Genomic DNA, 13394 nt, shown 5'->3' on the forward strand with positions numbered 1-13394 from the left:
TGGCGGCCGGCGGCGCCATGGAGGCGGCGGCCGAGCGGCGGCGGGAGCGGCGGCGGCGGCGGGAGGTGGCGGTGAAGGCCGAGAAGCGGAGCCCCCGGCGCTCCGCCTCCCGCTCGGCGCGGGGCAGCCAGTCGCCGCCGGCCGAGGAGCGGCGGGGCTCGGCCGGGCCGCGCCAGGGCAGCCGCGGCAGGAGCAGCAGGTAGGGCCGCCCGGCGGCTGCGGGCCCCGCGCTGCGCCCCGCCCGGCCGCGGCTCCCGGGGCTCAGCCTTCCTCTCGTTGTTTTTAAGATCGCCCAAGAGGAAGAGCAAGTCCGGGCGGAGGAGCCGGTCCCCGCGGGGCAGGAGGAGCCGGAGCCCGCACCACGCCGCCGTGAAGGTGAAGCAGGTAAATGGCGCTGTCGGTAGCAGCGAGGCCCGGTGCTGTCCGCCGAGGGGTTCGCGGGGCCGGGCGCTCTTCCCGGCTCCGCAGCGACAGCCGTTCCTGTGAGACTCGGCCGTGCGAGGTACGGAACACGACTTCTCGCCCGGCAGTTGTTTTCTTCTGGTCCTTGTGGCGCGGAGTGTGAGGAAAAGGAGGGTCTTGGCCGTTTCCTGGCTCGTGCTGCCCACCTCAGGCTTTGCCTTGAAGGCCTGGGTCTCCACATGTGCGGGTGAACCCGGCCTTTGCCGCTTAGGCAGGCTGTCCCCGCAAGCTTCTTTGCGTGCCTAGAGCAGGTGACGCGTCGCGCCGTTTCTTGATCTTGCTTTATTTGGCGCCAGCGGTAAGAATCCAGATAGTTTGGCAAGGAAATAAGTTTCCCTTGCTTTGCGTTAGCTCTGCCCACGACACGTCCAGGTAGGCGTTTTCCACGCGTAGGATTGCGATTTTCTTAAAAGCTGAGGTAGAGTCGCTGCTTTCTCGTTCCAGTTCTGAATTCGTCACCATAAGCGATTCTTCCTTACAGGAGCGAGATGATCATTGTCGTAGAGGAAACGAGGAGCGAAAGCAGAGATACCCATCAGAACAAGAACACAGGAGAGAGAGAAGTGGTGACAGAGACAGACACAGAGACCACTCAGACAGAAGGAAGAATCCAAACGAAAGGCCTGGAGTTCGAGGCCATGAGCGAGAGAGGGATGTTCAGAACATCCGTGAGCAGCAAGCAGAGAGGGAGTTTTATAACGAGAGAAGACGAGAGCATCGACAAAATAATGAAGGCAGCGGTGTTGACCAGAATCCAGAACTCGGGCACTCTGATAACAAACCTAAAGAAAAAGCTTCTGTAAACAAAGAGAAGCCAAGCTTTGAACTGTCTGGTGCGCTTCTAGAGGATACCAACACTTTCCGAGGTGTTGTGATTAAGTACAGTGAGCCCCCCGAAGCTCGGATTCCGAAGAAGCGATGGCGCCTCTATCCTTTCAAAAATGACGAGTTTCTCCCAGTCATGTACATTCACAGGCAGAGTGCTTATCTTCTGGGCAGGCACCGCCGAATTGCAGATATTCCAATTGACCATCCCTCCTGCTCAAAGCAGCACGCTGTGTTTCAGTACCGGTAAGTATTACTCTGCCTGCTGGTGAAACAGGATTGTTCAGGAATTTCTGAAGAAAAAAACAACCAAACAGAAAAACCCTGGGTATGCACAGTTGAGAGGTACAAGTTTGCTGTAAGTATGTTAGAGAGAGATGGAATTTATGTTTGACTGCTGCATATCGTCTTAGCAATAAGCAAAAATATCTGTAATTCCTCTCATTTAACCACAGGCAGCCTTTTAGTAAGACAAATAACACAGCAGGGTTAAAGACGGAACTGTGCGTATATCTGAACTGGAATAAACCGGCAGGTGTAACTGGCAGTAAAAGTATTTCAAGGAGAGGTTTTATTAATTTGGTCTTTCACAACAAAGTCTGCTGATCTCCTCTGAAGCAGCAGGGGTTGCTTGCTGCTGGAGACAAAGATGCTTTCTTAGGGAACAGCCATCTGTTCTGTTGTAGGAATTACTGTATTACATCATCAGAAGTTTCAGAAAGTGATGCAGTCTGTCAGAATCCGCTCAGTCTCACACAGTTTCTCATTGCTCTCATCAGACCTGTTCAGATCTCTGCACGTACAGATCGCTGTTAACTGCAGCAGGGCTCACATGTTGGAAAACCTGTCTGCTTTTGGACTACGTTTTCTGTCTCGCGCTGTTGTGATTGAATCAGTGTTCTTTGTTTTGATAGGCTTGTGGAGTACACTCGTGCCGATGGTACCATTGGCCGCAGAGTAAGGCCCTACATAATCGACCTGGGCTCTGGGAACGGCACTTTTCTAAATAACCAGCGGATTGAACCTCAGCGTTATTACGAACTAAAGGAAAAGGATGTACTGAAGTTTGGGTTTAGTAGCAGGGAATATGTTCTTCTCCATGAATCTTCAGACAAATCTGAGGCCAACACAAAGGACGATGATGAGGAGGAGGAGAAGGAGGAAGAGTCTGACAGTTAACAGATGAGGAGGAAATTGGGGGGGCGGGGTGCAAGGGAGAGAAATTCTTTGCAGTTGAACGTGCATTGGGATGTAAAGTGTCGGAGCATCACAGCACTGATGCCTCTTATTGCCTTAAAGTCCTTTTTCTGTTGCTGGTCTGTTCTCGTAGTTTGTTTTGGGGGACTTCACTGATCATTCATCTTTCACAGTTCTGCATATCAGGAAATACAGCTTTTTTTTTTTCTTTTTTTTTTTTCCCCCCCCTGACAAGCGAAAGAGCACCTGGATGTGAAAGCTCTGATGCTGGAAATATTCAACATTGACTGTCCTCTTCTAGGAAATGATATAAAACATAGCTGGCATATTTAAAATTATTTTTATTAACTGTTTTGTCATAGCCCTTTGAAAATGCTACTTAACTGAAATATTAGCTAGAAAGTAACCCGATGCATTTTGTAACACGTCTTGTTTGGTAGAGTTTGCCAAATTCCTTTGCCTGTTACCAGGTCTAGATGGGAAAATTTACCTGGCTCGCCACTAAAAAGGCAGAAATGTTGCAAAGCCCCTCTTGTATTTGTATGTTTGGGGTTCTCAGTTTGCCTTGTGATGACTTTCAGGGAGGGGCATTTCACTGGAATAGGCTACCTGAAAATTACAAGGTAATTTGACACAGAAGTTAAACGCTTCCTGGGATTTTAGGTGACAATACTGTGACTTGGGGTGAGATCTAGGTCAGCGTCTGCCCAGTACCTGTTTCAACAAACCATGCTGAAGCTGTTACTGGATGTGGAGTGTTGGGCTCTAAAGCTGGGGCCTTTATTTCTGATACCACCCCGTACCACCCCTGCCCCATGAATAACTCCTCCTTGGTTTTGTTTGTATTACACATACATACCTTTTATGTGGTGACATGTTTTAACCAGAGTTTGCACTATTTAAGTTTTCTTTTTATAAAAAGTTATGCAAATCACTTGTTTAAAATAGTCCTCTCCCCTATAGAAGAAAACAACCCTTTAGGAAGAGAAAAAAAACCAATTCCAGTCACTGAAAGCGCTTGCATATTTTTGGATGTCTTCTCCCTGTTGCTTTATGGTATAAGAAATGTGCATTTTCCACACTGTTTACTAATTTGCCTGGGTGTTTGTTCTGTGGTCACAAGCTATTCATACCCGCTGTGTATATACATTGTGTATACAAGTGTTGCAGATTGTATACACAGGCTAGAACATTTATGGTGTAAATACAGGGCATTGATGTAGGTTTTCAAACAGAGGGTAGAATGAGTTTTGGCTAGGAGGATCTCCTTTATATATACTCCCGGGGTTTTTAAATAAAGAATTTGTAAATTTAGCCCTAATCACTTGTAGTTGTAATATTTTTCTAGTGTTCCTTTTTTCCCCCCTTTATGTTCCTTGAAATAGGTGAACCTTCAGTACTAATTTCTGTATTAAGGACAGCAAACAAGTTAAAAAAAAAATTTAAAACTGCACGATTGGTGTACTTGAGAGGGGGTGAGTGTGGAGGTTTGTGCCACACTCCTCTGCTCCCACCTTTCTCACCGGAGCGTGGCCCGGGTGGCTCGTTCCGTGCCCAGGCTGTTTGCCCCCGGCGCAGACGGCTTCACGCTCAGAAATAGGAGATGGGGATGTGGTTTAAGCCAGAGCCGATCGGTACCGTGAACGGGCAAACGAGCCCCTCGAGTCTCGCTTACTGCAGAGAGTTTAGGCCAACGTGATTTAAGAGAAGCTCGAAGCGAGCTAAAAACCCTTGGCCTGAACTGCGGGGATGTGCCCGAAGTGGGGAGGACCTATTCTGAACGGGCTTTCCCCCGCCCCCCCAGCGGCCGGCACCGAGGGGACGGTTACGGCTGCGATGGCGAAAGGAGGCCGGAGCCTCTCCTCCCTCGGCGACCCCCTTTGTCCCCGCTGCCCTGCCCGCGGCGAGAACCCTCCGGGCCGGGTCCTGCCGCCCCCGGGGCTGGGGGCACCGGAGCGGGAGCGACCGCGGCCGAGGCCGTGCCCGGCACCCGAGCTCCCCGCTCGCCCGTTACCCGCCCGGCCCTGGTGAAGGGGCCGGGGGAAGCCGCCGCCGCCGCGCCTGAACCGGGGCCTCCAGGGCCGCGGCCTTGTTTTCAGCCTGGAGCGTCCCGCCGCCGGCGCGGCGGCGGCGGGGGCGGGGCGGGGCGGGGCCGGGCTCGGCGCTGCCCCCGGCGGCCCCTCCCGGCAGCGCAGCCGCCGCCCCGCCCCGCCCCGCCCCGCCCCGCCCCGCCCGGGCCGCGCAGGCCGTCGCCGCCGCCGCCATGGCCGCGCTGCACGCCAAGGCTGGCGGCCCCCCGCAGATCCCCGACACCCGCCGGGAGCTGGCCGAGCTGGTGAAGCGCAAGCAGGAGCTGGCGGTGAGCGGCGGGGCGCCGGGGCCTGGGCGCCGGGGCCGGGCGGCGGGGCCGGGAGGCGGCGGCGGGGCCTAGGCCGCGGGCGGCGGCGGCGGGGCCTGGGCGGCGGGGCCGGGCCCGCTCCATGCGCTGCGCTGTGCCCGGCAGGAGACGCTGGCCAACCTGGAGCGGCAGATCTACGCCTTCGAGGGCAGCTACCTGGAGGACACGCAGATGTACGGGAACATCATCCGCGGCTGGGACCGCTACCTCACCAACCAGAAGTGAGTCCCGGCGGCCCTGCCCGGCCCTGCCCGCCCGGCCCGGCCCGGCCCGGCCGGGCCCCCGCGATGTGGCTTCTCTCCGTTCCAGGAACTCCAACAGCAAAAACGACCGGAGGAACCGCAAGTTCAAGGAGGCCGAGCGGCTCTTCAGCAAGTCCTCGGTCACCTCGGCAGCGGTGAGTGCCGGGCCGGGCCCGGCGGGGCTGATCGGACGTCCCCGTCCCTGTCCCCATCCCGCTCCCCACCCCTTACTGCTCCTCGGTGGTCACCCGGGCTGCTGCAGGACCAGCTTTCCATTTAAGCTCCTCTACCTGCCCAATCTCCCCCGACCCGAGCATCTTCACTCCCCCGTCGCAGCCCCTTTCAGAAACCCCTTTCCTAGTGCCCAGAGAGGCGAAAGGGAGCCGCAGACAAGAGCCACCCGTGCCACACGCCTGTCACTGCAATCCGTGTCTTTATCTTTTTGCTCCTAACCCCCTTCTGCTGTGCTGTGCTGGTGCTAGGTCGTAAGCTCTTTCAAGCGAAGGCCTGACGCGTCTTTCTCTCTGAGGCGATCTCTGTGGTTTCGAGCATTTGAAAAGTGGTAAGTGAATTACTGCTTTCATTAACATCCCTTTCGGTTTTCTAGGCGGTCAGTGCATTAGCTGGAGTTCAGGACCAGCTCATTGAGAAACGTAAGTCACTTTCTCATTTCTCTCAGAATTTGGAAAGAACTACACTTTTCCCCACCATTCAGCTCTGTCTCCAGTTGTCTGGATCCGTGCTGTACGTGCTGCTCCCCTGCAGCGCTCCCTGTCCAGGGACCTGCGGCTGCTCCCCTAAGGCCGGCTCCTGAGTGCTCCCAGCACACCTGCTAGCTGCACAAGTCAGCAAAGTGGCACCGTGAGAAACAGAAGTAAAGTTGAGCTTCCTTTCTTGAGTAAACCTTTATGCCAAGCAAGGGTTTATTGTGCATAAAACTTATTTAAATGGATTTGGTGGTCTTTGGAGAAAGAGGCTAGAAGAGCTGAAGCAATGCGTTTCTGTTTGTGTCTCTGTCAGTCACTTGCAAGTGACATGAGGAGGAGCTGTTTACATTCAGGATTTTTAAAAATGTTTTTGTAATCAATGCCAAATCTCATGCAATTCTAGTGTGCTTCAGTTGCTGAGGAGGTAGCTTGCTGTCCTTCAGAAGTATTTTTCAGGTTCTCCTCTTATTTACCGCCTGGTGCTGTAAGGCTCAGCGTGTCTCTGCTGCCCCATGTTCTGTTGCTGGGGGCTCCTTCTTCCATGCAGGGCTTTGCCAGGGCAGCCTGGGGTGTGAGCTGTGGGGTGGTAACCGCTGTGCTCGTCTGTGTTTGTCATGCTCTAGGGGAGCCAGGCAGTGGCACAGAAAGTGACACTTCTCCAGACTTTCACAATCAGGAGAACGAGCCCAACCAGGAGGATGCTGAAGAGCTGGATGGGTCTGTGCAAGGGGTGAAACCCCAGAAAGCTGCTTCCTCTACTTCTTCGGGGAGCCACCACAGCAGCCACAAAAAAAGGAAGAACAAAAATCGACACAGGTTAGTGGTACCAGCAGCCTTCTTGTCATGCCTTCTGAATGGTTAGCTGTTGTTGAATTTACCTTATTATGTGAATGGAACTAGTAACTTGTTAGAGCAATGAGCAGCTCAGGTCATCTGTTTTGGTAATTTTTCTGGTTTTCAGTTGTATGCATCCTGTAGCATTCATCAGGACCCCATTGTATCAAGGAGGGGAAAGCATGCTGAAGAAGATGAACAAGCAGCACAGGGTACTAACCCCAGCACTGGTACAGCTAGTCTTTTGACCAGGCTTTTTCAATTCTCCTATCTGTCCAGGAGAATAAAGCTGTCTTCCTTCCAGTAGAGGAAGATTGCAGTCCTGGCCTCCTGTGCTTGCTTCTCAGTTTCTGCAGATCCAAGTAAGATAGGAGTGTCAGTACTTTCTTTGGAGAAGGAGGGTGAAAAAGCAAATTGGAATGTTTTGGGGGTTGTGGACACTCCCACTGCCTTCACTAAGATTACCACTCCAAGCCCTTTCAGCTGTCATGTCCCAGACTGAGTCTCTTTTGATTATGGCATTTGTCGTGTTAACCTCAAAGTGTTTGTTATTAAACTGACCTGAAATTCCTGTGAAACAAAGATTTCCTGAACTCTTTGTGGTTGAATTTAGATGACCAGTTCTGCCCCTTAAGGTAAGCCCCTAAGGTGTGATGCAGCATGGTGGGCTGACGACTTGGAAATCTGAAATAAACTCCCTGCCTTACAGCGCTGCTCTCCATGGGCCAACATAACCTGCTGCTTAAAACTGTGTCTTGGTGCCCCTTAGCAGAGCTAGCCCAAGGCTTTCTACAGAGTATGACAGTGCACTGTGGAGTCAGGCCTTAAGGGGAAAAATCCATGGAAATCCATGCACTTGGAAAGAGGAGACATTTACTGCACCTTTCTGGAAGTGATTGCTGGAACTGGTGCCTAAAGATTATTAGAAGTAAAGGAGCTTTTAAAAATCAAGTGTTCTTGTTAACTTTGAGCTTGTTGGCTTTGTGTGTGGATGGGCTTTCCTTTTTAAGGGACCTTCCCATACAATTACAAGAGAGAAATGTTTTAAAGAAAAGTGGTAAAAATTTACAAAGATTGCTCGGGGAAGGTTGGTTTGGGAGGTACAGAGGTAGGTATAGTGCTTGAAAAATGTTTAACAACTTTTTCTTCTTCGCTAGGTTTTGAGTCATTAGCGTGTCTTTAATTCTTAGATCAGAATTTTCTTCCTACAGCAGTCTTAATTGGGCAAACATCCTGAAGTACTGGATGTCCCTTTGGGTCCTCATAAGGTGGGAATCCAAAGCAGTTCAAAACTCCTTTTTTTTTTTGCCTGTAGACAATTGGAAAGAAGTTCAGGAATAACACGAGAAACTATATCTGTAAACAAGTTCAGAGGAACAATCTGTAAAACTGAAGTATAGCTTAAGAAAATTGCTATTTCAGACAAATTATAAAATATTCTACTAAGCACTTACATGGACAGCAAACCAATCCACTGCAGGTGCAGTGGGGTGCAATACAAGTGCTGTAAATTATATACATTCTTTTGCTCCGTTACATAACCCGAACTTTAGCGACAGGAGTTAGAAGAAACTGCCCTACTGACAGGTTGTGTTGCACTGGGGTTTCTTCTAAATTCCTTCCACTGAAGCAGCTGATGCTGGCTACTGTTGGGGACAGAATGTTGGACATGAGGAGCCCTGGTCTGATCTGCTATGGCAATTCTTATCATCCTAAGAGATACGTCAGACACATTACATTATGGAAAGGCTTAGTAAGTTAGTAATTGACTACTTCATAATGCTTAGCATGGCCAGATAGATAATTAAGTTTGTCTGTAATAAAAACTCTGTTAAAATTGTGATTGCTGTTACTATCTCCTAAATTTTGGCAGAAAACACCAAACAATTTTTAAGTATATCTAGGTTAAAAAAAAAAAAAACAAAAAAAAAAAAAACAAAAAAACAACCAAAACCCAGCAACAAAATAGTCCCAGTCTACTGAAGGTATAGCGAAGTGCTTTAAAATGCATTGCAGCCCAGACTGCTCTTTCAGAAGAGACCTGCACATCTGTTTCTTAAGTGTCATGGAATGAAAAAGAGAAAAACAGAAAGAAACATTGGCGCTTATTTTCATTCAGAAGCTCTTCCATTTGCCGGCATATGTTTGAGTTCTGCTCACCTGTTCCTGAAGAACTGGGAGGTGCTGGGAACAGGCACCCTGAAGGTGCACTGACTCCACTGGGTTTTCTACTTTGTACGCCACCGAGAGCAGTGTGGAAAGTTGGATTCAGGCTGGGCAGAACTGTCATGAATAGGCAGTTTAACTTCGAACAGTTAAAATCAGGGAATCAGATGGAAGTTACAGTGTCTTTATTGTAGTCATCCTCTGTACCCTCTGAGACCACAGGAAGGCCAAGATGATTCTTTAGTGTGGCTCAGCAAGTTTCATGGCTAAAAAGTATTTCAGAAGAAAACAAGACTGTTTCCTCTTAGGAATTCAGTGCTGAAAAGCTACTAAGTTACAGCTAATTTGATGATAAGTCTTTTCCCACCAATACAGTTGTTAGCTTTGGGGCAGAAGTATTTCTAGAGACAGTGCTGCGGTATCTGTGTGAGTGCTGAGATGAGGGGTGGGAATGTCACCAAACTGTAATTAGCTTTGGCCAAATGACCGTGTTCTCTTTTTAGCTCTCTAAAGGAAGCGAGTGCAAGAGGATGTGTGTATGTGTGCACATTATGAGAATATTCGAATGCGAAGTTGGCCACTTAGTTCTGTGTTGTCTCCACCTCTGCCTGAACAAGCTTTGCTTTGCCGTAATCTAGACAAAGCCACTGCTTTCTGACCACCCGCTCGTTTGTTTTTGCAAGCAAATCAGTTTTTCTCTCTGCCTGTGAGCTAGTGTGCACTCTCACCTATCTGATAGCTTCCTTTTTCAGCACCTAAAATTCCCTCCATAAAACCAGTCTGCCTCTGTTCTAACACCTCTTTTTCCCAGAAATCCCATTGGGGAGGGGGACTCTGGATTGCCAAATCTGGAGTGCTTTTTGTGCCCAATTCTGGTTAAGATATCTTAAGAACTTTGTGGCATTTGAACACTGGCTTTATTATTTATTTTATTTTATTTTATTTTTTAGTAATCTCGCTAGGGTGGCTAATCAACTAATTTATTTAATTCATTAGTATATTAATTTCTATTGCTTTCTTCCTTTCAAATGCTGCCCCTCAGCCCGTCTGGCATGTTTGATTATGACTTTGAGTAAGTTTGACTTGAATTAGTACTTGTGCTGTGTTGTTAGTGTGTAGACACCAATGTGCCTTTTGAGACCTTTCTAACCCATAGTTTATCTGTTTAATTGTAGGTATGTATATTAGGTTAGGCTGGGAAGTTTTTTTTAAAAACAGAAAAGCGTGATGGAGGTAACATTTTATTTAATAACTTCAGCAAAATTAAATTAACTTCACTCTTCTTTACCTTTCTATTTCATTTTTAAATAGATAAACTTTTTAACTTAAAAACATAGTTTCAAAACTGATTCTTCTGGCTTTGCTTCTTAAGGAGATTAGTGTAGACTTGGATATTTCCTTCTGGAAAAATGTAATAAACCAGTACCTTTGACTCATATAATCCCTGTCATCTTAAACTCCTATCTCTATTCCAACTAAATAACCATTACCACTATGTCTGAATAATTACCTGTGGCATAGTTACACATCTAACAAATTAACATAGAGCATGCATATTTAGCCTTATTTCTTTATGCTGCATAACTTCCCTGTGATTTTTATTATGAATCTTTATTAACTCTTTTTTTGAGTGGACGGAATATGCATTTTAGCAAATAATAAAGAATCCACTCTCCGTCTCTTTGCTGCTCTCTTGTCCAGTAATATTGGGACAGTGATTTGGCTCAGCCGAATTGAGAATGTGGATTGAATTAACCAAATAGTCTTTGTTGTAGCCTGTGCCATATGCAGTAGCTGGTTCTTTGAACTCTAGTGTTGGTTTAATGTATTGAAATGGACATTTCTCTTATCTTTCCAACCACAGGATTGATCTCAAGTTAAACAAAAAGCCAAGAGCCGTAAGTATCAGTGCTCTGTCATTGTTTTCATTGCTCATCTGTAGACTTGAGTGGCTGACTGACTCCTAATCTTAAAAAGCCTCCTTCTGCTGTAATTTAAGATCTTATTTTCATGGTTGAGGAATATCATGGTATGAAATAAGCATTGTCTTGTGGATTTAACAGTAAATAAGCCCAGGTAGGTTTGTTATGAAGCTAGGTCATGGTTAAGTCCTGTCCACTTTTTATGGAAAAAGCTGGTTTGCGTTCTATTATCTCGTCATGATCTGGAACATTAAAAGCATCTGGTTTTGGTTGATGCGTTCTTGAACTAAGGTTTTGAAGGATCCTTTCTTTTGAATGTTTTAGCTACAAGAAAAAAAATCTCTTTTCTGTTTTGCCTGCAACTAATGGTATGTAGAAATGAGAGAAGACTGAGAATCCCAGCTCTGCAAGCAGTATTGAAGGTAGGAAGGTCTTAATGTGCCTGTCCTTTTCTTTCTCTGCAGGACTACTAGACTCATCAGTGGTGATGCTTCCGGGATTTAGGTCTACATGAATCCCCACTGAGAAAAATGCCAGTCGACTGAATGAGCACGATGGCAGCTCTCTGGCCAAGTGTCTGCAGATGGGAGTGGCTCACTCTAAAGAACTTAGATGGGAGAAAATCTTGGACCATGTACTTGCATCATTTTTAAATCACCTGAGTTGCAGGAAGACTAAGGTGTAGTAGTAGTAGTAGTAGTAGTCCTGAGTTCCTGACTGTTCTGTGCCTCCACCTCAGTCAGGAACTTCCCAAAATTGGCTGATCTTGCTGCCACCACCCCTGTCATCTGCAAACCCATGGAGAGGTATTTCTTTTTCCACTGGAACTAGGGTATGATTCAGTATGTCCCATCTATGTTGTAAGACTTAGATTACTTTTATTGCTGATAATTAGCATTGTAGTTTTGGTTTTGCTTTGGTTTTTTGTTGGTTTTGTTTTTGTTTTTAAACCAAAGTGTATAGTTAACAAATTGCCTTTGGGTTTCTTTGTTTTAATCCATGTAGAGTGGAAAGTTCTTCATTTTGTGGAACAGCTTATTTTGATTCTTACTTGAGCAGAGAAGAAGGTGGTTAACCCTTTTCTCTAACTTTAATTTTAAACACCATCCCCTGAAATTTACACAGTGCTTTTAGATGCAGGGAAGGCTGGAGCTCCAAAGCCATCTTGCTCTTTGCTATCTTTGAGGTTGGGTGGATTCTCTTTTTAATACAAACTTCTGTCATTTGTACATAAACAATAAAATTACATGTTTGTCTCTCTTCTCATGTTTTGTTCAGTCCAAAATTTGACTCCTTGTGCTTTTTTATTCTCCTTCTGCTTTATGAGGACTTTGCTGGAATTCTTCCACTTCTGCATAGTAGGTTTTCATTGTCTCGTGACCCTCCTTGTGCTTTCTTTCCTCTGGTAGACATAACATTGACTACTTGAAAGGATTGCCAGGCACTAATCTTAAGCTGTGTTCCAACTGATCCCGCTTCAAGGTAGGACTTGGATGTAAGTCAGTTCTTGCTGATACTGGCAGAATGCCCGCAGATAAGGAATGAGCAGTCTGGATTACCACTGGTAGAGTACACAGAGGGATGAGTGTTAGGTGCTTTTCACAGTAGCCAGGTCAAGATATCAATGCTGATGTTGAAATAAGCTTTGCTTTTCTCAAGGTGGCAAATAGGTTTTACCGGTGCTGTAGTGTATTTGTGTCTGCTTAATGAGTGCTGTGGGAAAAGTTGTATTGCTCACCTGACAGCCCCCCTAGTGCGTGGATGTGCACTTATTACAGCTGAGTGTTCATTCCGTTCTGCTACACTTCTGCTTTCCTGGTGTCTTGGGTCTTTTTCAGCTCCCTCCAGGCAACACAGTCAGTGCAGAGCGGTACCGAAGAGTCAAGGCAAATGTGTAGGGCAAAGTTCTCCCTTGTTCTGTTGTCTGGTTCAGGGATCAAGGCAGCTCTGTATTTGTTCACGGTGGGAGATGGCTTATCCTGCAGTAGAGTGAGCAGCTGGCACTCTGCTGTCAGGGGCCAGTGGCTGCTTATCTGCAGGGGGGTGTCGGGATGTAATGGCTTAATGGGAGAGCAGCAAAGCTGTCCTACTTTTTTGTGGTTTAAGTTACAGAGGTTAAATACAGGGGGGTGGAAGATCTAGGAAACAGCATAAATTCCTGAAAGGCCTTGCTTTTCCATAGTTCTGGAGAAAAGAAGTCGTAGCTGATGGTTTTTGATTACTTGGCCTTGGTACAAAAGCAGTTTTTCTCCCACTACTGCTGCTTTTCCAAAGCAAGGATTGCAAGAGCACCTGAACTTCAGAGAGTAAAAAAATCTTTGCTGCACCTCTTTGACCTCAAGGAAAGCTGCTGTACCTTTTAGACCAGAACATTTACCTGCAGAGAAACAGCAAAGGGCTCGTGTAGCTTGGCTTGGAGGCCTGTGTGTAGAGGCGTTTTTTGTGGCGAAGTGTCAATCAATCAGCTCCACTTTCCCTGTGATAGGCATTAGGGGTGCTGCAGGGACAAGGGGAAAACGCAACCTTTCCTGCCTCCGGCAGTGTTTGTCACTAAAGGAAGGGGACAGCCTGTTCTGATGAGGACAGTGTCTGATGGCAGCAGCCCTGGGGAGCCAGCACACTGATCAGGGCAGAAAGCTAA

General features: G+C 47.6%; 2 protein-coding genes across 7 annotated transcripts; both read left to right on the forward strand.

The window, feature by feature from the left end:
• Window positions 1–9: 9 nt before the first annotated feature.
• SNIP1 (Smad nuclear interacting protein 1) lies at window positions 10–2711 on the forward strand. The gene is made up of 4 exons (XM_049821214.1): window positions 10–199; window positions 288–384; window positions 944–1533; window positions 2202–2711. Exons 1-4 carry the CDS (start codon window positions 18–20, stop codon window positions 2464–2466), a joined length of 1134 nt encoding a protein of 377 aa, XP_049677171.1. The 5' UTR covers window positions 10–17; the 3' UTR covers window positions 2467–2711.
• A 2007-nt stretch (window positions 2712–4718) lies between these two features.
• MEAF6 (MYST/Esa1 associated factor 6) lies at window positions 4719–12009 on the forward strand. Of its 6 annotated transcripts, none has more exons than XR_007508507.1 (8): window positions 4719–4843; window positions 4988–5103; window positions 5192–5279; window positions 5732–5777; window positions 6455–6647; window positions 10007–10064; window positions 10696–10729; window positions 11218–12009. XR_007508507.1 is itself a non-coding variant. In XM_049820225.1 (8 exons), the coding sequence occupies exons 1-8, from the start codon at window positions 4748–4750 to the stop codon at window positions 11224–11226; spliced, it is 612 nt and encodes a 203-aa protein (XP_049676182.1). In that variant the 5' UTR covers window positions 4719–4747; the 3' UTR covers window positions 11227–12009. The 6 variants fall into 6 exon arrangements, 5 of the variants coding, with proteins under 5 accessions (XP_049676182.1, XP_049676183.1, XP_049676180.1 ...); XM_049820225.1 differs by lacking the exon at window positions 10007–10064 and adding an exon at window positions 9874–9903; XM_049820226.1 differs by lacking the exon at window positions 10007–10064.
• Window positions 12010–13394: the final 1385 nt, after the last annotated feature.

The sequence above is a fragment of the Accipiter gentilis genome, chromosome 17, assembly GCF_929443795.1.
Source record: "Accipiter gentilis chromosome 17, bAccGen1.1, whole genome shotgun sequence".
NCBI lineage: Eukaryota > Metazoa > Chordata > Aves > Accipitriformes > Accipitridae > Astur > Astur gentilis.

Coding starts and splice junctions, on each gene's coding strand:
- MEAF6 (XM_049820223.1), top strand. CDS start 4,748: ATGGCCGCGCTGCACGCCAAGGCTGGCGGCCCCCCGCAGATCCCCGAC. Junction 4,844..4,987: donor AGCGCAAGCAGGAGCTGGCG/GTGAGCGGCGGG, acceptor TGTGCCCGGCAG/GAGACGCTGGCCAACCTGGA. Junction 5,104..5,191: donor CGCTACCTCACCAACCAGAA/GTGAGTCCCGGC, acceptor TCTCCGTTCCAG/GAACTCCAACAGCAAAAACG.
- SNIP1 (XM_049821214.1), top strand. CDS start 18: ATGGAGGCGGCGGCCGAGCGGCGGCGGGAGCGGCGGCGGCGGCGGGAG. Junction 200..287: donor AGCCGCGGCAGGAGCAGCAG/GTAGGGCCGCCC, acceptor GTTGTTTTTAAG/ATCGCCCAAGAGGAAGAGCA. Junction 1,534..2,201: donor CACGCTGTGTTTCAGTACCG/GTAAGTATTACT, acceptor TTGTTTTGATAG/GCTTGTGGAGTACACTCGTG.